Below are 21,539 nucleotides of genomic sequence, written 5' to 3'. Positions count from 1 at the left end.
TTGCTGGACAGCTCCTAGAGGAAAGGGACCTGGTTTCAAATCCTAGCACTTCCAGGTGCTGGCCTCTCTGGGGCTGTGCATTCTTAGTCTATAAAAAGGAAGTAGTTATAACACCCACTTCCTGGATAACAGGGTTGAGGATGTAAGTGTAATCCATGTGACCCTCTCACACTGGCCACCCAGAACCTGCTCTCTTTTTGCCATCCTCCTGGTCCAGCCTATTCCTTCCTCTCTATTCTCCTAGCAAGTAAACGCAGGGGACAGGAAGGCTGAACCAAAATCACTCTCCGTTCCAGCCGCCAGTTTGCACGCGCCCCTGGTGATGCAGTAAGACGAGCGCAAGACAGGGGTCTGAATAGGGTATGAGTCTGGGCTCTGGCCGCTTGCTGTGAGTCTGAGCTTGGGTTAATTGCTGACTCTCTGAGCCTCCATTTCATCTGGAAAATGGAGTCATAATCCCCGCCATGCACAGATAAATGAAATAGCATGTGTAGAGCTCCTGCCTAGCGCCTAGCCCTTGGTCAGCAGCCATCACGGGCCCCCTCTCCCTCCTGGGGGCTCAGCTTTGAACAAGGAAGAGGCGCCTTCAGCAGAGGACAGCCCCCTTCTAATTCTCTACAAAGCCATGGGAATGGAGAGGAAAAAGAAAATCTGAAGGCCCATGGCGGAGCCCTCCACTGAAAGCTGGTGATAGACAGGTAGGGAGGTTCACATTCATCGCAGGCTGAGGCTCCAGAGGTCCAGCCGCAGCCTTCTGGGGGCTGTGCACCTCACCCCTGAATGCAGAGAGAGGGAAGCAGTTACAGAGGCAGACAGCAGAGCCCAGTTGCACGGGCGGCAGCAGATACAGTCATCTCAGAAGAAAGGCAGTGCGGCTGCAGTCTCAAAACTGCCTTTATTGGCTTTTTATCAGGTGGGTGAAAGGACTCAAGTGACAGAAAAGAACCTCTGAGAACTCAAAATGAGACAGACAGATGTAAAGGGAGGGTCTGACGAGAGATGGACAGCAAAGGCAGTTGTGGCCCAAGATGCAGCCCAGGGCTCTGGCCCTTTTATCCTCAAGGACAACAGCCCGTGGAGGATGAACCAGTCAAGATGGATTTCCTCCCTTCCCAGGTCTTGGGGGGTGGTATGCAGCGACCACCGCTTGACATGCATCCCTCAAGAAGCCATTCCAGGAAGGACCTTGCTCAGGGTCAAACAGCCCTCTCTCTCCTCCCGAGAGGCAGGATGAGCTGAACCCATGCTTCAAAGTCTCCAGGAAAGGGGGGCTCCCTCACACAGGAGGTCCTAGAGTTAAATGCTGAGACCCCCACACCGTCGCCACTTTCGCCTGGGCACCCTCACTGCCACTGCCTTCCTTCGGGCCCCATCTCGTCCACCTGCACCCCTGGACCACCATCTGATGAGTATACCTGCGTCTGGTGTTCTCACCTCCAATCCATCCCCCCCTCTCCCTGTCGGACTAACCTTCTGGAATCAGAGCCAATTACGCCACTCCTCCCGTCCTGGAATAAAACAAACAGACCACCTCACTGTTCAACAGTTCTCCATTAGCTCTCTGGACATAGTTTAAGTATCCAACCATTTAAATCCTGTCACGACTGGCCCCCGCCTACAGCACTCCTCTCCTCCACTCCCTGCAGCACCTGACGCCAGCTGCAACAGGACCACCCGCGCTGCCTGGCACGATCTCAGCCTTTGCTGCACCTAGAATATTCTTTTCTACTGAGATGATGCTTCTCCCTCCTCAGTACTCTGTTCAGTGGTCCTTTCCTGGGTGAGCCCTTCCCTGTTCATACCTGTACATACCTTGACAGTGCTTCCACCAGACCTACCCCAGCCACTCACTACCCACGTGACCGTGAACAGGTTCCTTATCTGCTTTGTGACTCAGTTTCCTCACCTGCAACACGTGGTTATTGTGAGGACTAAATGAGTTAGGATAGTCAAGCACTGAAAACAGTGCCTGGCCCCCAGGAAACACTTAGTAAATGTCAGCCATCGTTATTCTCATCATGATTAATATTATTAATAGAGCACGTATCACACTGTACGGGAGTTCTTGGTTTACCTCTTGGAGTAGATCCTGAATTCCTTACCAGCAATCCCTCACATCCATATGGTGCTTGTCAGAAAGGGAGCACTTTGGTGAATGAAGGAAGGAATGAATGAATTGTTGAATTAAAATTGGAGCCCACCTCTTCCTATTTGAGTAAATGCAGAGACCAGGCTTTAAGGAGGAGAAGAAAGCCGTCCCTGAGTCTGGCTGCCACATGCGGAAAGAGTCGAGCTTTCAGTTTTAGTCCCTGGATCTTTACCTTGATTTTAAAGAATAGAATTCTATGACCTATTTGCAGTGAAAATAGTCTCTGGCTTCAAGGTGAAAAGGAATCCCAGGGGACTAGGTTTTTTTGTTTGTTTGTTTGTTTGTTTTCATTCAGCAAAATGTCTCTGGACAACTTTCCCAGTGGATTAAGGCTACAGACAGCCCACCCTACCAAGTCTCTGGCAAACTCTCGCCACAATCCTTTCTCCCAGAGAACCAGGAGGGGACATGGAATGAGGTATTTCAGCTTCATTTACACTTAATTCATCAAAATGTCATTGGTAAGAGCTATTCGATGTCCAAAGCTTATGAGCCTTGAACCTAAGCCTTCTAAAACCCTTTTCTCTTTGAACCTAAACGGGCCGTTCTGCCAGCATGGCGTTGAATGCCAGCAGGGTACTTGGTTCTGAGCTTTGAAGCTGGAGGGGGGTCTCTCCCTTCCTGAACGTGCTTTGCTCTCTCCCAAGGATGTGAAATGCAGCCTCTCGCCTTCCAGGATACCAGTGCTCAGGGCTGAACTGACAAGGAGGCCTCACACACACTGCGGGAGAGGAGAAGGGGTCAGAGAGCTCATCTGTCCAGCTCTTCCGCTTTAAAGATAAAGTGCAATCCCTCTATGGGCCAGAATCAGACATGGGTACCAAATTCTGGGCATCCTCCAAATGTTCTGCCTAGAAGGACCTCTCAGGAGGGGAGGCCATCTGTGACTGGAGGGAGACGAGGCTGTAATTCCAGCAGGAGAGGCCATATGCTGTTGTGGATGAGGACTCGGGTGCCTATTCACTGGCTGTGGGACCTTGGGTGAATTATTTGTATTTCTAAGCCTCGGGTTGCTCACCCATAGGACGGGGATAAGGATATTCACTTCGCAGAGCCACTGTGGAGGAGAAAGAGCCAATGCTGTGAAAGCAGTTCCAAACGTGAAATCAGTGCACAAGTGTGGGGGCCGACTAGGACAACACCCAGGACAGACACGCCCCTGACTGCAGTGCTTCCCAGTTATCCGCTGCGGGAAGAAGCGCTCGTGTCTTGGCAAGGACTCCAGACCCCTTCATGAATGCGCCGTTGCCCCACCCTCTCTGTCCTGCCCACCTTGACTGTCATTACCCCCCACCACCACAATGTTCCAGCCACGTGACCGTCCCTGCCTCTCCTCAATCCCTAAGAGATGCATTCTCAACTCCCAGCAGCCACTTCCATAAGCAATTTCATTTTAAACAACAGCCAACCTCCCAGCTCCACAGCTCCTTCTATCTACAACCCTTTATCTTGCTTTCCCATAAGAGCGAAGCTTCTTTGAAGAGTATTACACAATGATTCAACCATTGCAGTCTGATTTCAATCCAGCCACCCACTGAAACTGCTCTTGCCCGTGGCTTCTGCACTGCTAAAGGCTCTTCTGTACTTCCTTTCAAGAGGTGGGAAACTTCTTTACCCACTGTCTCTCAGCAGCCTTCACAGGCTCTCCTCCCTCACCTCCCTCTTGAACGTATGATTTTCTCCCTGGGGATTCCTTCTCTCCTCACAGCTTCAGTAACCACCTACATCCACTCCAGCACCTGGAGCTTCGAGCCGCTGAGCCCACTCTAGCCAACTCTTGCTGAATATCCCTACCTGCGTGTCCAAAAGGCTTTTCAAAGTTACCATTTTCAAAGCTGAAATTATCCCCCTCTTTCCTCCCAGAGCTATTTTTCTCCTGAACTTTCCACCTCAATGACTGGCACCGCCATCCACCCAGACGTCCACGTCAGGAACCTGGGTGTCATCCTACGCTTGTCCCTCGCCCCTCGGCCACACCCATTTGGTCCCCGAGTCCTGATGATTTATCTGTTAAATAGTTTCAACAGGTTACAAAACAGCATATGCACTATGATCCCATTTAAGAAAAAAACTTGTGTAAAGTATATACTCATTAAGAAATCAGAAGGGATCATATTGAAATGTTAACCATGGGTATTACTAGATGGTGGAATTACAAGTAATTTTTTGTCTTTGAAAACATATATATTTTGTAAAGACTGCATACCCCTATATAAAAGAAAGACGGTTATCTTTAAAGATAGCCTCTGGATACGTACCTTCTTCTAACTCCTAAGTCACTTTTGGTTCTCGTCAACTGTTGCAGCAACGTGAGCCTTCTACCCGGTTCCCCTACCTCCAGGCTTGTCCCACCCCTCCACGTTCCACGCTGTAGAAGGTCATATAGGATCTTCATCAGTGACCACTGCCCACTTCCTAGCCTTGCTCCCCACCATGCTCTGTTGCAGGTGTAGTGACCTGAAACAGAAACTACCATGCACCTTCCTGCCTCCACGCCTTGGAACCTGGTGCCTTCCCTCCTGGCATATACTTCTCTCTCCATGTCCCTCCTCTCCCTGGCCAACTTCTCCTGGTCCTTAAAGATTCAAGTCAAGCATCACCTCCTGCAGGCGTCTTCCCTACACATCACGAGCAGAGTCGGGAGGCCCTCCTCAAGTCCTCTCACCATCCCCTATACCTCCCCATCCTAGCCTTTCGCGCTCTGCTTTTACCCAACGGGTCCCCCATCAAATAGTGACCTGGGGACTACCTCATTCAACTTTGTATCCAAATATCTTGAACAATTTCAATTAAAAGCTCACTGTAAATAAATGTATTGGGGTGATACAGGAGGGTGCTGAGGCGGTTCTGAGGGCATCTTCTTCTTCAAGCCACTCTAGTGCATCTCCTCCTCTCTGCCAAATATACCTCCACCAAGACACGCCATCACTTCTGTGCAGGCCTGCTGTGGGCTCAGCTGTGAAGGATGTGACTGGAGCAAAATAAATCCAAACCCAAGAGGCTCCCAAACAGACACGGTTCCCATCTCCCCTGCCCAGACACAGCCCTGGGGGTGACAGGCCAGCCACCTGGCCCATTTTATGTGAATCCACTTGTTTTCACTCCAACCACACTCCTACTTTTAATGGGATTTACACCAAAAGACATGCTCTGATGATGTCTAAAGATAAGCAGAAAATATGCTTGAACGCTCTTCCACAACCAACACGCCACATGTCCAAACCGCAACGGTCTTGGGTAAGCAGGTGATAATGGAGGGGATATGGGGATGTATATGTACATATAGCTGATTCACTTTGTTATACAGCAGAAACTAACACACCACTGTAAAGCAATGATACTCCAATAAAGATGTCAAAAAAAGAAGAAGCAGGTGACAATGGATGTGAAAGACTGAGGCTCTAGAACGCCCAGTGGAGATGACCCAGGCCTCTACTCTTTACTACACATCACTCCAACATCCAGGAAGCTACTGCATTCCTCAAACTCTCTAAAGAAAGAGATTCCTGTACGTCAAACTTTCCATGTGTGTGTGCATACTCACGTGTATGTTATTTTAAATCCTTACAAAAATTCTTTCTAGGTAAACACTGAAGCCTTGGCGGATGGAGTGGAAAGGATAAAATAAGTCGCCTAAGAACACCCAGCTAGTAAGGGGGTGAATTGATGTTAGGTCTAATTTCAAGATTCATGCTTTCAGACCACGAGCACTGAAGTCAGACAAGGGCTTAAATGCTGGCTCTAAACTCACCAGCTGTGCGATCTTTGGCAGGTTACTTAAGCTCTCTGAGCCTGTATTTCCTCATCTGTATAAGTGACAGATTTAGGTGCTGTGACCTCTGAGGTCTCTTCCACTTGGGACATCAAGTAGCCCCAAGGCTCTACTGTTACAACCTCTGACTTGTTCCCGTGCAGCTTGGGGCGGGGGTCATACAGGAAGGATGCAGGCTTTAGGACTATTGTGATCCTAGGGGAACACGGGGGCAGACACATCAAACCGTTGTGAACCCCAGGGCAGAGCAGGGCTGGGGTCACGCACTCCTGCCCAGAATCAGCCCCCACTCCGTGGCATTCAGACGACCTTCTGGCAGAAATGCTCTTCTCATTCTTCACACATCAGCTCAAACATCATTCCCCAAGGGAAGCCTTTCCTCCCCTGTCCCCTTGCCTCTCAAGGCTGGAACCCTCGCCTCCAGGTACCCCCTCATAGCTCCTCCTACTTCCCCTTTCTTGTACTTAACGCGGTGTGTTAATAATATCCTATTGTGATCATTCATTAATATCTGTCTCTCACTAGTACGTTTATTTTGTCCCCCATTGTATCTCCATTGTCTAGGAAAGAGGAAAGTGTTCGATGGATCTGTATTGAACGAATGGGTTAATTAGTTAATTAATTAATACTATGCAGTCAAGTCTTGATGAGACCAAAGCAGCAGTGTTTTGACTTGAAAGCCGACCTGGAGTGAATTTTAAGATCCTGTCTGATTGCCCAAGTCGTTCAGTACGAAGCTGCATGTCCTTGAGTCTTGGATTCCTCTCCTCTTCCTGCCAGTCCACGTCACAGCTCATCTGGGGGTGGATAAGGGGATGGCTGTGCACCGACTCTGACATCCCTGAAGTCACCCCACCAATCACCAGGAAGGCCAAGGGGGCTGAAGAAACAGGCTCAAGGTGACAGAGTACGTCGGTAAGAAGGGAAGGAAAAGGCCTAGCATTTCAGCTTTCTGGGGTTTAACCACTGGACTGCCTCTCTACCGGGGGATCCAAACAAGAGGACTGCTTCAGGAGGGGCTCTGGGACTTCGAGAAAAGCAGCACAACCTTTTCTGCGGAAGGAAGCGTGGGCATCGTCAGCTGGGGGCTTGAGTCTCCAAGACAGCAGACAGCTCCCTGAAGAAGTCTTCACCCACCCACTCTGCCCCTGTGAGAGGCTCCCAGGGTCCCCTGGGCCTTCTGCAGCCTTCTGTTGATTGTTTGCAAGCCTCTCCCTGACAGCAAAGCCTCCCTCTGGACTCTAGGAACTGGACAGTTCACCGTCTCGCCGAACAAGTCTTGCCACTGATCCCGCTGGGTCACTGCAAATGCTGTCAGGCAAACTCCTCACCACTGTCCCACCTCGGCTCTTAATTACCTTCTCCATGCTCTTGTCTATACAGAACTTTTCATCATGCATTGCCAAGGATTACTTTTTTTTTTTTTTTTTTTTTTTGCGGTATGCGGGCCTCTCACCGCTGTGGCCTCTCCCGTTGCGGAGCACAGGCTCCGGACACGCAGGCTCAGCGGCCATGGCTCACGGGCCCAGCCGCTCCGCGGCACGTGGGATCCACCCAGACCGGGGCACGAACCCACGTCCCCTGCATCGGCAGGCGGACTCCAAACCGCTGCGCCACCAGGGAAGCCGATTACTTATTTAATACCCTGACTAACACTTTTATCCTTGAAGACTAGGATTTAAAAAATGTATATTTTCCCCCAAGTTTGGTACATATAAAGGGTTAAGATCGTATTAGTTCAATGGATAAAGAGGAGGGAGAAAAGAAGGAAGGAAAGAAAAAAGCAGGCAAGAGTGAAAGGGAGGGAGGATACAAAGGAAGGAGAGAAGGAAGGGCCTAGACTTATGCAGCCTTTTCTTGGTGACATCCCAGTCCAGCTGAGGTCGTGTTCTGCGGTGGGAAGAATGTGGGTTCTGGAGTTAGACAAATCTGGGATCAAATCCCAGCCCCGTCTCACCCTAACTGTGTGGCTTCAGACTAGTCATTTAAGCTCTCTGAGTTCAGGTGGCGTGTTTGTAAAATGAGGATAACAGCTAACTAAGAGGTACATTCCCAGAGGATTAGAGATAATGTATGTAAAGCACCCTGCACTTTGGCACTGGCTGGGAGGCTGCAGGGGCTCCTTCTGCACTTGGAAAGCATGGAGAGGCATGGACTGGTTCAAGAACCAACCCATAAGAACCTGGGTCTGTGCTCTCCACGTTGGATACCCATCACCTTTCCTGAGCACAAAACTCAGTGATGGAAATATGGACAGTGAGTTAGTAACAACCAAATTATTTTTTACAGATGTTAACAGTATATATCAAGAAAACAAGAGCTCTGCCCCTGGAAGAACTTTCTATAGCCTTGCTCTAACCTAACGACGACTGACCCTCTATGACGCTCGCCTGCGTTTTAACTGAGTCTCCACATTCACCCTGAAAACCTACAGTCAGCCAAGCGCACCTTGGCCCTGGGCCTGTAAAAGCACATTGAGGAGAGCAGAACATAATACAAGAAGTAACGAAATAGCCATAACCGTGACCAGGTCCTCTGACAGGTGATCCCTTTTCCCCTGTTATTGAACCATGTCTCCTTGACAGTACTTCTCAAGTGTCAAAGTCAACGGCCGTGGGTGTGTTCTACTCTCCCAGGGCCTGTCCAAGCTCTGCCAAAGGTGCTGATGACCAAAAAAATCATCAGAACAAACAAAAAGCACCTGGATTATCCAAGAATGGAACCCCAATTCTTTAATCCGTGCTCAGCGATCAAGGCCTACGTTACCTGTTACAGATGCTGGCCTGGGACCGGGAGAGCCACGGGCAGGGATCGAGGTGGTCTTATTCGCCAATGTATATTACCAGTGCCTGGCTCGTTGCCAGCTCAGGAAAGATGTGTGCAATGAATGGACACATAAATGACAACTGCATGACTGATTGACAAATAAATGGAGGCTTCATGAACATACAGCACGACCTCCTGTCCTCCCGGCTCCCTCCCCAGCCCACCCCCAAATCCAAATCACCTGTTCTCTCCTTACCCGAGCGATCAGCTCCCCGACCATCCCCGTCCAGGTGCCGTTGGCCTCGGGCACGCCGTACACGCCGTCCCCGACCAGGCGGATCTTGTAGTTGAACCGGAGGATCTCCGCCAGCTCCTTGAGCATGTCCACACAGAAGCCCTCGTAGCGGTCGTTGCCTTTCATCTCCTGGTGGTTTCCCTTCAGCATTAAATACGGGTTTTCCTGCAGCAAAACTGGGCAGCTGTCATTCTCATCTTAGCCCTGGTGTCTTAGCCACACATGACGAGGGGGGCGGGGACACAGGAGGTTGGGAAGAAGAGGGGGTGGAAGCGGGGAAGGGGCCTGGGTAATGGGGCACTTCGGAGGTGGCAGTTAGCTCCCCTCCCTGACTTCAAGGCACTTCTCTTACCTGGAACCCATGAGGGTCCCACTGCACAGAGGGTCCAGTGGAAGCCCCTCCACCTTGTTTAAGGTCATCATCTGAGCCCACCCTGCATTGCATTCCTTCCTTTTTTTTTCCCCCCTCCCTTTGTTGATTCCACATAGATGGATCACGGCGGATCATGAGATACAAGGATGCTGACAACAGAGCAAGCGAGACTCTTACTTGCACAGAACAACCGCAAACCCGAGGCAGGACGCGTCCGGCCGTGAGCGTTAGGAGGAGGGTCTCTCTGGTGACACGTCCGGGGAAGGTTCTACGGAGAAGCTGGGATGCAAGCTGGGCTCCGGAGGAAGACAGAACACTGACAGATGGAAGTGGTAGGAACGGAGGGCTTCGGGGGCGGGGGAAAGGCAGGGTCAAGGGCAACATCCCGGGTGAGAAGGGGCGTGGCCCGTTCGGTGGATGATGGGGCTGCCCTTGAGTGGGGGCCTGGGCTGTGTGCAGGGGAGGGGAGGTGGATACATTTAGAAAGATGAATTAGGGTCAGCGTGGGCCTTGGCTGCCAGGATGACGTGATTGTGCATCCTACATATATAGTAGGGAAGCACTAAGGGTTTTAAAGACTTAAGGATGTGAGTAAAGAATCTTATACAGCAAGAGAGAGGGCTGGGAGTGAGGACGGGCCCTCTCCTGATACGGGATGCTGAGTCCTGAGCCGTGCTTGGGGTCAGATTGGATTGCAAAGTCTGAAGAATCACAGAGAGGGTCAGGCTTGATGCCAGGTTGGGCGTGAGGCACAGAGGGTAGGGTCCTGAGACCCTTGGAGCCTGGGCAGATGACCAAGGATGATGTCATCACGGCCACGGATGGTTTGAAAAGGAAGAGGTTTTGGAACGTGTTGAATCTGAGGTGCTGGTCATCGATACAGGAGGGAACATCTGACTGAATGTTGGAATATGGGGTGAGGGCAGGATCGGGGGCAGAGATGGGGCAGCCTCCAGATGGAGGTGGTGGCTGAAGCTGCAGCATATGAGAGACCATCGGTGGGGGGGGGGGGGACAGAGAGATAAGACCTGATCTTAGGGAGGGGGGGAAACGAAGAGCAGCCGTAGAGGAGGACAAAGCAGAAGCGGCCAGAAAAGCTGACAATCAGGAAAATGTGGTCGTGAAGGTCAAGGAGGAAAGAAAGGGTTTCAAGCAGAAGGCAGACATTCCCACAAAGAGAGGAAGCAGGGCTGTGAAAGGGCATCTGGGTCACGTGTCCCTGGAGACCTTAGAAGGCAGGTTGGCGGGGGAGGGGATGGCAGAACCCCACAAGGATGGGTGTGCACGAGAGGTGCACGCGTGAAGGCCAACCGGGACGTTGAGAAGTTCAGAGACAAAAGCTGGCAGAGCTTCTCCACCCAACTGCTACTGGTCACGTCTCTCTCCAAACCTCGGTTCCCCCTCTGCCTGCAACAGGCTTGGAGGGTGCCCAGTATCCACCAATCCCTTGATGGATGATTCCCTAAATAGGAGGGTAGCCCAAGGGCAGCAGGGTGTAGGTAAGGTGGTAGCGATGGTGTCTTAGGATGGGAGGGACCAGAGGACGTGTGTAGGTACAAAGGGTAGAATCCTTAGGAACGGAGAGATTAGAAAAGGAAGAAAGAGAAGGCTAGTCGGTGCAGCAAAGTCCTGGGAGAGCCAGGGTCTAGGTGAACATGGGAAGTGGGCCTGGGGGTAAGGTGAAGAGCACGGATGTGGGTACAGAGAGGTGGGGAGGAGGCCCAAGGTACGGAACCGTGCCGGGCCCCAGAGCTGGGGGCAGGTAGGAGGGAAGGCTTGGTGCCTGGAAAGGTTTCCTCGGGGGACACGATGTGGGGTGAGCAGAGAGGAGCACAGGGTGGCCCAGGCCCAGGTGAGTCAGGAGGCTGAATGCAGACGGGCAGCTGGGAGCAGGGCTTGCAAGGACAGTTGGACTCGGGGACGGGCAGGACGGGAGATGGCTGAGCATTATGGTGGAGTCAATTCTAGAAGCCAACAGAGGGAAGTGCTGAACCGCTGGCTTGCTGAGCTCAAGCTGGAAGAGGCTTCTGGGCTGGGGAAGACGGGGAGCCAGACAGGCCAGAGGTCGCAAAGGGAAGAAGGGGGAAAGCGGTCTTGTGGGTGTGATGAAGCAGAAGAGGGGAAGGTCGGAGGTTCCGTGCCAGGGAGAGAGAGCTCCAAGTTGAAGGTGACGTGCTTCTGGTTCACGATCAAGCGCACCGTCACGTCCGTGAAACGGGGCCAAGCTCCCTGACTTCCACACACACTGTCCTCAGCTCACGGGCTCCTCTCTGCCCTTCTTTTGCTTAACCGAACTCATCTCTGTCCTTGGGGTCCCCTCCCACCTCTGACACCAACCCACTTCTCAGAACCCCTACCGCACTCACAGCCAGGCCACCACACACTCATGATTCATCCTCTTACACGTGCCGGCTCGCAGGTAGAATGTACGTGGAGCCTGGGACCGACTCCTCCCTGTCTCTGGGCCCCCCACCTGGCCCCAGCGTCCAGCACTTGTGGATTGTGTGGGTGAAAAGTGCTGAAATGGCCTCACCGACAGGGCTCGGCTGGGCATTTCCACGCCTGGGATGGAAGGCAACTTCCCAGGGTATCTTTAACAATCCCAAGGAGTGTCACAAAACTCCTCTCCCTGAGAACTCTCTGCACTTAAGTTAATTTAAAATTCACTGACATATTGAGAGTAAATAAACACGAGGCCAGTGTTGGAGGGAGGAGCCGTGTGGGAAGGGATGGCGCTCACTCGCACTTTGGAGGGTCTGGGGGCCGAGTGCTGGCCTCGAGCCCTGTCCTGGCAGGAGCACTGGGAGGACGGAGGCAGTGACGCGGGCAAAGTGCTTAACCCGGGGTCTGATGCAGGGGTGTGTTCTAGGGGTGGGGGCTGCGGCTAATTCTGTGTATTTGCCGGTGTTAACCAATAAATCACTCACAAGTCCCAACTGCACCCCGACAGGAGCAGGATGCATCAGGCCTATGTGCTGAGTTTTAAGGGATAAATCATTCAGATGACCATTTGCCAAGGAGATCCCCCAAATGGCCACCAGGGACTAAATTAAGGTAATCATTCCTGGTAAGAGTTACTGACTTCTACACACATGCACAAGAGAAGGTTCTCATTTGAATTTTACTGGCCATGTTTTTAGATGTCGCCTGACACAAAAGTGTCCTTCCCCACCCTCATGAGCACACGTGTGCATATGTGAACAACCGTGTGCGTGCATGCACTCACACACAGGCACACACACACAGGGTCAGACTGACTTTCCCAGTCTAGAAACATGACCCTGCAGTCTCAGTGTCCCCGTGGGTCTGTGCCAGAGCTCTGAGCCCCATCCAATTCCAGGCCCGGAAAGGCAGGAAGTACAACCCGGCAATGTCCCCATTTTTCTCTCAAACTCTTAACTGGCTTTTAAGGGACATCTCTGACCCAGTAGGAAGGAATTCCTTCATTCAAATTCTAATCATCAGGAACTTCCCTGGTGGCGCAGTGGTTAAGAATCCACCTGCCAATGCAGGGGACACGGGTTTGAGCCCTGGTCCAGGAAGATCCCACATGCCGCGGAGCAACTAAGCCTGTGCGCCACAACTACTGAACCTGTGCTCTAAAGCCCGCGAGCCACAAATACTGAGCCCATGTGCCACAACTACTGAACACATGTGCCACAACAACTGAGCCCGTGTGCCACAACTACTGAAGCCCGCTTGCCTAGAGCCCGTGCTCTGCAACAAGAGAAGCCACCGCAATGAGAAGCCTGTGCACCGCAACGAAGAGTAGCCCTCACTCACCGCAACTAGAGAAAGCCCGCGCACAACAACAAAGACCCAACACAGCCAAAAAAAAAGAAAAGAAAAGAAAAGAAAATTGCAATTATCAGGCTCCTACTTTGTGTCAGGCCCCCTTGTCTTTCAGGAGCCCTCATTCTGGAAGGGGAGGTAGAGCTGTAAATGCCAACTCTAATAGCAGAAAGGTGTGTACAAAATGCAACAGGCAGGGAGTAGGCAGGAGGCAGATGAGGGAAGACCTCATGGAAGAGGGGACATCAGAGCCAAGCTGCGAAGGCTGTACAAGTATTTCCAGGTGGAAACAGGAATTCACAGAGAGGGTATTCCAGGCAGAGGGAACAGCGTGTACAGAGGCAGGGAACAGCATGATGTAGTGAAGAAGTGTCAGGCAGTCCAATGCTGCCAGACCTCACGTGGCACGGAGAGGAAGTAGGTACAGCAGGCTGGGCTTGATGACGAGGGGTTTATATTCCAAGCTCAGGGCCGGTCGCTCCTGGGCAGCACTCATCAGGTCTCTACTCGGATCTGCCCTTCTCAGTGAAGCCAGCAGCCCCTCTCCCCTTCCTCAGCTCTGTCTATACCCGAGCACCTAGAACAGCGCCCAGCACGCAGGAGTGCTCCCTAAATATTCACTGAATGATTGACTGAAAATATCCGGTGACCCCCTGTCTCGTACCAAATGAAGGGAAAACTCACAAGCTTGACACTCAAGTCCCTAAGCATTATGGACCCAGCCCACTTCTCCAGCCTCAGGCCTTTCCCTCTCTACCAATGCCCATTTCCTAGAAACCTGCACTTTTTGGCGTTTCCTGAGTGCCCGACAACACTCTCCTTAGTCCACTTCTCCCTCCTCATCACCCCTGTCTTTGGGGGCCCATCCTCAATGTCCCTCTCCTCGGAAGGCTTTGCTGACCTCCCCGATGGGATGGGACCTCTCTCGTTCACCCCCCATGGCGCTAGGCGTGCACCTCTTTCCTGGCTTTTATCCTGCTCTGCTCACAGTGGATCAGTTATTTCAGTGCAGGGCTCCTGAGCCCCAAGAGTTCATGAACGTAGTGTTGGAGGTCCCTGAGCTCTTTTTATTACCTCGAAAGCCTGAAAGAAACGGACACGTTTCCAAACCTTTCACAGTTAGCCACAGCACAATAGGCTGAACAGGCTAATAGTTGAGTCTGTCTGGGGCTGGGATTCCATCAGTGAGGCCACACTGATTACCTCCTGTGGATAAGATGCTGGGCCCGGCAGGGAAATAGGTTTTTGATTGGTTAAAAGGAGGTGGGCCATGGCCGCGGAGCCTGGGCGTCCGGAGCCTGTGCTCCGCAACGGGAGAGGCCACAGCAGTGAGAGGCCCGCGTACCGCAAAAAAAAAAAAAAAAAAAAAAAAAGGAGGTGGGGGAAGGGGGCAAACTAATAATTACTTAATACACGCAGTTGGTTAATGGACAAATCTTTTAAAACCGGAAGTCTTCAGGGATGGGGGGAGGGGAGAAGAAGATGACTTTGGCCGTGAACGCTGCCATCGAATAAATTACAGCCCGTTTGAGGACAGAGACTGAGTCTTACTCAGCTTCATGTCTCCAAGAATCAGCACAGTGCCTGGCACAGGGGGAAGGGCTTGCTAAGTGTCGAAGAGAACTGAATCAAATAAAAAAGGTAGATGGTCCCTTGCTCTATAGATTGAGAACTTTCTTTTGATCATCTGGAAATGAAGAAATAGGCCATGAAAACCCATTGAGATTCAGGTGTCCACTGCCAGGGATGCAACTTGTACAAGCAGGCACCAAGCAGAGCAGGCTGTCGTGAAAGAGTAGGAGCCACCCTGGGGGACTTCTCCCGCATGTCCTAGGTGCCCTGCCCTTGGCTGTGCACGGCTGCCCTGGCTGTCAGGGCGCCCCTGGAAGAGGCATCCACAAGCTGTGCTGTCTTGCCACCCCATCCTGCTTCCCCAGCTGCTTTGGAACTCATCAGATATCATTTCCATATGAAACAGCAACTTGAGTTTAATTACACTGTCATAAACTGGTCTCCGTGCTGTGATTAGAGCTCCCATCTTCTGTTCACGGGGAGGCTGGGAACGCCTGGAGATGGAGGAGGCACCCCGGAGAGCAGCAGCTGGGAGGCCCAGGGGGCACCCACTTACCAGGATGGTGGTGACGACCAGGGTGGTGTTGAAGAGACTGTCGGAGACGTTGGAGGCATAGAGGCGGCTGTCCATGCTGAGGCCGTCTGCCACGTGCCACTGGCCAATCTGAGGAGACCAAGGAGACAGGCTGGGAAGGGGTGGGGGGAGGAGGAGGCAGGGGAGCTGGGGTGTTGAGGTCCTGCGGGCCTCCAGGGCTGGGAGAGCTGAGAGGCCGGTCCCCTGCCTCTGGCGGGGGTACATGTACGTACCAGAAGGAGGGAGAGATGCAGAGTGCAGAGCAGAGGGGTGGGACTGGGGCAGGGTTAACCAGGGTTGGGGGGTCAAGGGTGGGTGGGGAGACTGTGAGGGGAGGGGAAGACTTAAGAGAGAGGTGGAAGAGGAAAATGGAAAAAGAAATCAGGAATGCAATGCAGTTCAGGGATGCTCTCTCACCTAGAAGGGAAGGGAACCCCTGGAATTGCATCATCTGGAGGCAGGACAGAGCCTTCCCTTTCCCTACAGTCTGCCTTCAATAAGCCTCATTATCTAAATAAGAACCAGAATGGCTACTGGAGAGAACTGGCCTTTACTAGGCTCTTCAATAAATGTCTGCTGAATGGTTCAATAGATCGATGAACCAGAAGAGGGAAGGAAGACCCGGCTCTAGTCCTGGTGGATTCACTTTGCTGACTGCAAGAACCTAGGCTAAGTTACTTCGATCTTTCCGAGTCTCAGTTTCCCCAGCTGTAAATGGGGGCAGTAACGTTTGCTCTGCCGTCTTCTCAGAGCCAACCGAGATCATGCATGTGCCAGTTCGAGGTTACATCGTTCAGCCAGACCCAGGAGTGTGGATCTCCACTGTGTAAACCCAGAAATGGCTGAACCTCTCTGAAGGTATTTCCTCATGTGTAAAATGGGAACAATAGAAACACTATGTGGTCATTGTGAGAATGTATTTAAGCTGAAACTCAATAAATGCTAGTCTCCTTCCTTTTCCCCATTGTCTTGACTCCTAGGGGGGAAAATATCCACAACTTACTCAGTTCCCCCATTTTAGAAAGTCACCTAAATCGAAATTCAGCATCATTGGGTTTTTAGAGAGTTGGTTTGTTTTCCCAGTGGAACCCTTTCTATAACTACACATACGTGTGTGTGCTACCAATACATTTCTACTAGCTGGAGGCCCTGGCAACTCATTTCTGTTGCTGGGTGTTGGAGGTGGGCCACCAGGAGAGACGGCTGATAGCTGGCTAGAAAGCCAATGAAATGTACACATCCGCCTCTGCCAGGCATCTCCAGGCACCAGCGGCAGCTTCCCTGGAAAACCCTCACAAGTCCCATGGATGCCACATGGCTCTACCGACCAGAGCTGGGCTCTGGGTTCCTCCTGTGGAAGCTCCAACCACGATAAAGACACATCTCACTCTTGGTCCCCACCGCCCCTCCCCCGGGGCCGGAGCGTTGGGGGTCTCACAGGGAGCAGTAAACATCCCCCTGACGTCATGGTCTGGACCTTGAAGAGGGGAGGTCCAGGCAGGAGCCCGATGGTCTCCCCAGGTGAGTCTCTCACCTGCCAAAGGAGAGATGACCAAAAACCCCTCTCCAAGCCTCAGCAAGGACGCCGCCAGAGGGGGCTGGGCAGCTTTCTCCACTTCTGTGTGGGCAGGAAAGTGAGGCACATGCCTCTGTTCATTTTAGTTTACAAGTCGTGTCCTCTGCACATCCACACCGGAAGCCCCGTCTAGATAAAGAAACTGACGCCAAGATAAGAGCTCACCCAACTTGCCTGAGGTCACCTCCCCATCAGCTGAGACACCTGAGCTTTAAAGCCCTGGGCTCTTAACCCTGGATGAGTCTCCCCAAGGATGCCTTCGTGGCTCTCCTGCCTGGCTCTTCCAGTGTCCTACTGCACGTTTTGTTGACTTGTGCACCTCCCCGGCTAGCCTGTGAGGGGCTGGCTTGCTAATGCCCACAGCCCGGCACCCTGATCAGGGACCCGTACTTGGAGGCGGGGGAAGCCATCACGTGGGCTGAGTGCTGCTGTCGGTAAGGCACGAGCAGGAGGTAGGTAAGCGTCCTCTGGTCTCTGGAGCGCCCACAGGAGGGCCCAGCCAGGTCAGGGTATGGCCTGAGCTTCCCTTCCTCCTGTCTCTCTTCAGGGGAGAGAGATGGGGAGGATAAGGGATGAGCAGCTAGATTTTCAAGTGAAGGGGAAAACGAGAACAATAGTTACCGGAGCCCTCTCGTGCTGGATGTGTTCTATCATCTCTCTGAATTCTCCCACCAGCCTTGTGGAGTAGTGATGATGTTTTTATTTAAGAGGAAACTGGGGCTCAGAGGTTTAACGGCTTGCCTAAGGCCACCTGGCTAGGAGGTGATGCACGGGCTTGAACACAGAGCTGTCTGACTCCTAAATCCAAGACTTTTCCGTGTCCGCTGCTGTCTCTTGGGCGGGGATGCCAAGGGCTCCTCCACATAAGCAGGCCTGACCAAGAAGAGAAAGGCTCAAAGGAGTCTAGGCCACACAGCAAGAACCCTGGACATGGCTTTTCCCCTCCTGGGTTTTTACATCCACAAAGTCAGGTGAAATGAGGCTGCTTCCCTCTCTTCAAAATGGCTAGAATTGGCTTCTGACAGTCTCCTAGGACAGGAAGGGCCAGATTTGGACAGAAGGGCATAAAGAACAATTAGGCCGGATGTCAGCATCTGGATGTTTGGGACAGGACTGAACTTCTCAGAGTCCTGTCATCTAAACATGCACTTCACACCAACAGGACCAGCAAGACCTCACCCCCCCCACTCCCCCCAATTTCCCACCCCCATTGTTCTCAGGGGACCCCATCCTCACTAATTGCCCTCCCCAGTTCCAGACTCCCTGTCTGACCCAAGCCACAAGGTAGATAGGTTGCCACAAAAGCCAGGGATAGAAATGATTTACCCAGACCCAGATCTGACAGCCTGAGCCATGTCGCCTCCCACACCCACCTCTGGGGACGTGGCAAAAAGACAAACTAGCCCCCAAGCTCCAGTCAGGAAATGAATGTCCCACCAACCCTCCCATTAGCCCCCAAGAAATTAATCAACTCATCAGATCCAACAAAGCGGCTTTGGCAGCTATTACCCAGAGCAATCTAACTGAGGAAAGGCAGTTAGAGGAAGGAGAGCGGGAGACAGAGCCAGGTGCCCTGGGATACAGGCTAATTGCCCCACCCACTGGGCATCTTCCATGCCACACACATGCCAGGGGTGGGCAGGAGATACAGCCCTCATCATCGACAATCTGTGGCTCTGTCTCCAGCCAAATTCCCTTGCTCCACCCCGCTGACACCTGCCCCCAAACCTCCTGCAGGAACAGCAGCTTTGTAAGCTTCTTCCACATGCCCACACGTGCCAGCTTGATTATGCTTCAAATAATGTCTTTCCGTGGCCCTGTCTCTGTGCTTTCTGTCTCTCCCACTTGCTCTGCCTTCCCACCAGTTTAGAGACTCCAGGGGTTGCAGTGAAGGGAGAGGGTATGGATTTAGACACCACCACTGCAAGCCCACACAGCACCTTAAGGCAGGTAAGAAAAAGGCACCCCCTGGGCTGATGTGGCCCTGCGGGTGCACAGCTAGACATGCTGACCGCAGCCTCTACTCACCACTGAGCTTTCCACAGTCTGTACCACGAATGCAACGGCCCCAGAGTGGGAGGACCTGAGTTTAACTTGGCTTCTCTGCTTAGGAGCTGTGTGACCCTGGGTGAGTTACTTAATTCCTCTGAGCCTCAGTTTCCCCATCTATAAAATGGGGGTTAAAATAGTAATGACTACTTCCTAGGGGTCTTAAGGAGATTAAATCTGATGGTATATGTGCCAAGAACTAGGTGAGTATTCATAGAATTTGTCATGCCACTGTCTGAGACAGAAGATGGGAATCTCTTCTGTGCCCTACACTTTGCACTGTAGACTCCAGTTTAGTAGATTAGACCAGTGTCTCATACTTTGGTTCCTGTACCGGCAACGTCAGCGTTAGAAATGCAAATTCTTGGGCCCCGTTCCAGACTGACTAAATCAGACAGTCCAGGAGCAGGAGCCAGCAGTACGTGTTGTAGCCAGCTCTCCAGTGATTCTGATGCAAGCTGGATTCGAGCAAAGCACATAGAGCGACTCAGACGACAAACATGACGTCAGGGAGAGGCAAGGGTGGGGGAATGAAGAGCGGCTGAGGGCCCACCTGTAGCAAGCTAGGACATGTTTAAAAACTGGCTCTCCAGGGCTTCCCTGGTGGCGCAGTGGTTGAGAGTCCGCCTGCCGATGCAGGGGACGCGGGTTCGTGCCCCGGTCCGGGAGGATCCCACGTGCCGCGGAGAGGCTGGGCCCGTGAGCCGTGGCCGCTGAGCCTGCGCGTCCGGAGCCTGCGCTCCGCAACGGGAGAGGCCACGGCAGTGAGAGGCCCGCGTACCGCAAAAAAATAAAAAATAAATAAAAACTGGCTCTCCAGGAAGAAAGGCCTTGTCTGATCTACCCACTTCTGTGGTGTAGACACGCCCACCGTGGCTGACTTCAAGCTACCCACACGCAGTCACGGGACACCGAGTTGGGAAGAGAAGTGTGTAACGGGCCCTGGCTGGCCGGGCAAGCTGGCGCCACCACGCTCACAGGCCCTGTGCTGGGCGCTCGCTTATGCTTACGAATCTCCCTGCCACCCTACTTATGAGTAAGGAAAGTGATGTCCACATAGGTAATAATTTAGCTGAATCACAGAGCTGAGGCGTGGAAAAAAACCAATGTGCTGCTTCAACGCGATCGCAATATTTAAAACAAATGTGTATTCCTTCTCACTACTGATTCTATGCTCTTAGAAGAAACTAGAAGTGCTTTGTCAAATATGAAAATCGAGGTAAATATAACTGATATGACTTGTGTTTGCACGTGCACAGGAAGTATCATTTATCCAACTTCCCCAAAGGACACAGAATCCATATAAATTAATAATAATCTTTCTCCCTGGCTGTATAAAAATAAAATAAAATAAAATTCAAATAAAAAAAAATCATGTTGCTCCTTTAAGCACTAAAATTGGGGGGGAGGCTTTTAATTATTTATTTGCAAGTATTATTTCCCAAAATTCTTTCAAAGAGAATTATGCTTTCTGCTGTCCTCTTAGACAGAGTAGACATCTTTGCCTTCGTGCAGTGTCATCCTTTTGAAGCCAATTATTACCCTGTCCTGGGATATAGTGCTGTTCCTTGGTTCCTGAAATGTGCTGGCCTCTCACCCTCATTGCTGTGCTTTCATAAGTTAATTTGTCTACTTTTCATCGTGTCTCTTTTCTGATTGTGAACGGTCGTTTCCTTCTGCTATTTGGATAGCTGTCTCGAATTGGTCCTTTCCTTCCAGCAGTTGTGTTTAAGATTCCTGGCTGAGCAACCAAGGGACGAAGCCTGAAAGAACTGCTGTCAGGAAAGTACAGATGAACCCTGACTGATGGCGCCTAGGGTCATTAGTGAACAGACCCTGTGACATCGATATGGACAAGCCACGGTCCCTTGGAGAGGTGACTGCTGTACAGTTGAATGAGTGTGGTCTGCCGTGCGACCCTGGGTCAGCGTAAGCAAGCTGGTGACTCCCTCAGCAATGCACCATGGGAAATGCTTGGCCAGGGGCCCTGACCGCAGGCATCGCCTGCTGAAAGAGCTGGTTTTGTGTCACCCAGAGACCGCACTAGCATCCGGCACTGTGACCTCAGGGCTGGGTGACCCTGAGCAAGTCACTTAATTTCCCCGAGTCTCACCTTTCCCTGCCCTCCACCCTAATCCAAGCTCCCACGGAACTTGCCCTGGACTAGGATCCCCCGGGGCCTCTCTCTGTTCTGCTCTCCACGCAGAAGCAGCCAGCCGTCTCTATCAAGTCTCAACTATGATCACACCGGCCCCTGCCGAAACCCTTCAGTTCTCTTCCCACTTTCGCTTAAGGATAGAAACCAAAATCCTTAACGTGGCCCACCGAGCCCACGAGGCCTGGCCTCTGTTCACACTCCACGCTCATCTCACACCATCTTTCCCGGCTTTATCTGTGCTCCTGGCACACCTATGAGTTCACGTGCAACAAGCGCCTTCCAGCCAGGGCCTCTGTGCGTGCTGTCCCCTGTCTGGACTCTCCTTGCCGCCCGACCCCTTGGCCCCCAGCCCCACTGCAGCTAGTTCAGGGGTTGGCAGACCACGGACTACAGGCCCAATCCGGCCCGCTGCCTGTTTCAGGAAATAAAGTTTTATTGGAACATAGTCACGCCGATTCACTCA

At 52.1% G+C, this 21,539-nt stretch overlaps 1 protein-coding gene across 10 annotated transcripts in view; it reads right to left on the bottom strand.

Moving 5' to 3' along the window:
- Positions 1-21,539, bottom strand: part of GRIK4 (glutamate ionotropic receptor kainate type subunit 4) — a 421,209-nt gene that overhangs the window by 64,294 nt on the left and 335,376 nt on the right. For all 10 annotated transcript variants that reach the window (XR_010841462.1, XM_067039151.1, XM_059069793.2 and 7 more), the window contains 2 exons: positions 15,276-15,383; positions 8,944-9,147 (listed from right to left, as the gene is read on the bottom strand). Coding sequence is in view for 9 of the 10 variants with exons in the window: in XM_067039151.1 (XP_066895252.1) it covers positions 8,944-9,147; positions 15,276-15,383 (312 nt within the window). In the remaining variant the exon portion in view is untranslated. The remainder of the gene's footprint in view (positions 1-8,943; positions 9,148-15,275; positions 15,384-21,539) is intronic.

The sequence above is a fragment of the Kogia breviceps genome, chromosome 7 (assembly GCF_026419965.1).
Source record: "Kogia breviceps isolate mKogBre1 chromosome 7, mKogBre1 haplotype 1, whole genome shotgun sequence".
In the NCBI taxonomy this organism is placed as follows: domain Eukaryota; kingdom Metazoa; phylum Chordata; class Mammalia; order Artiodactyla; family Physeteridae; genus Kogia; species Kogia breviceps.
The sequence above is the reverse complement of the archived record's forward strand: the minus strand, read 5'-3'. Positions and strand labels throughout refer to the sequence as shown.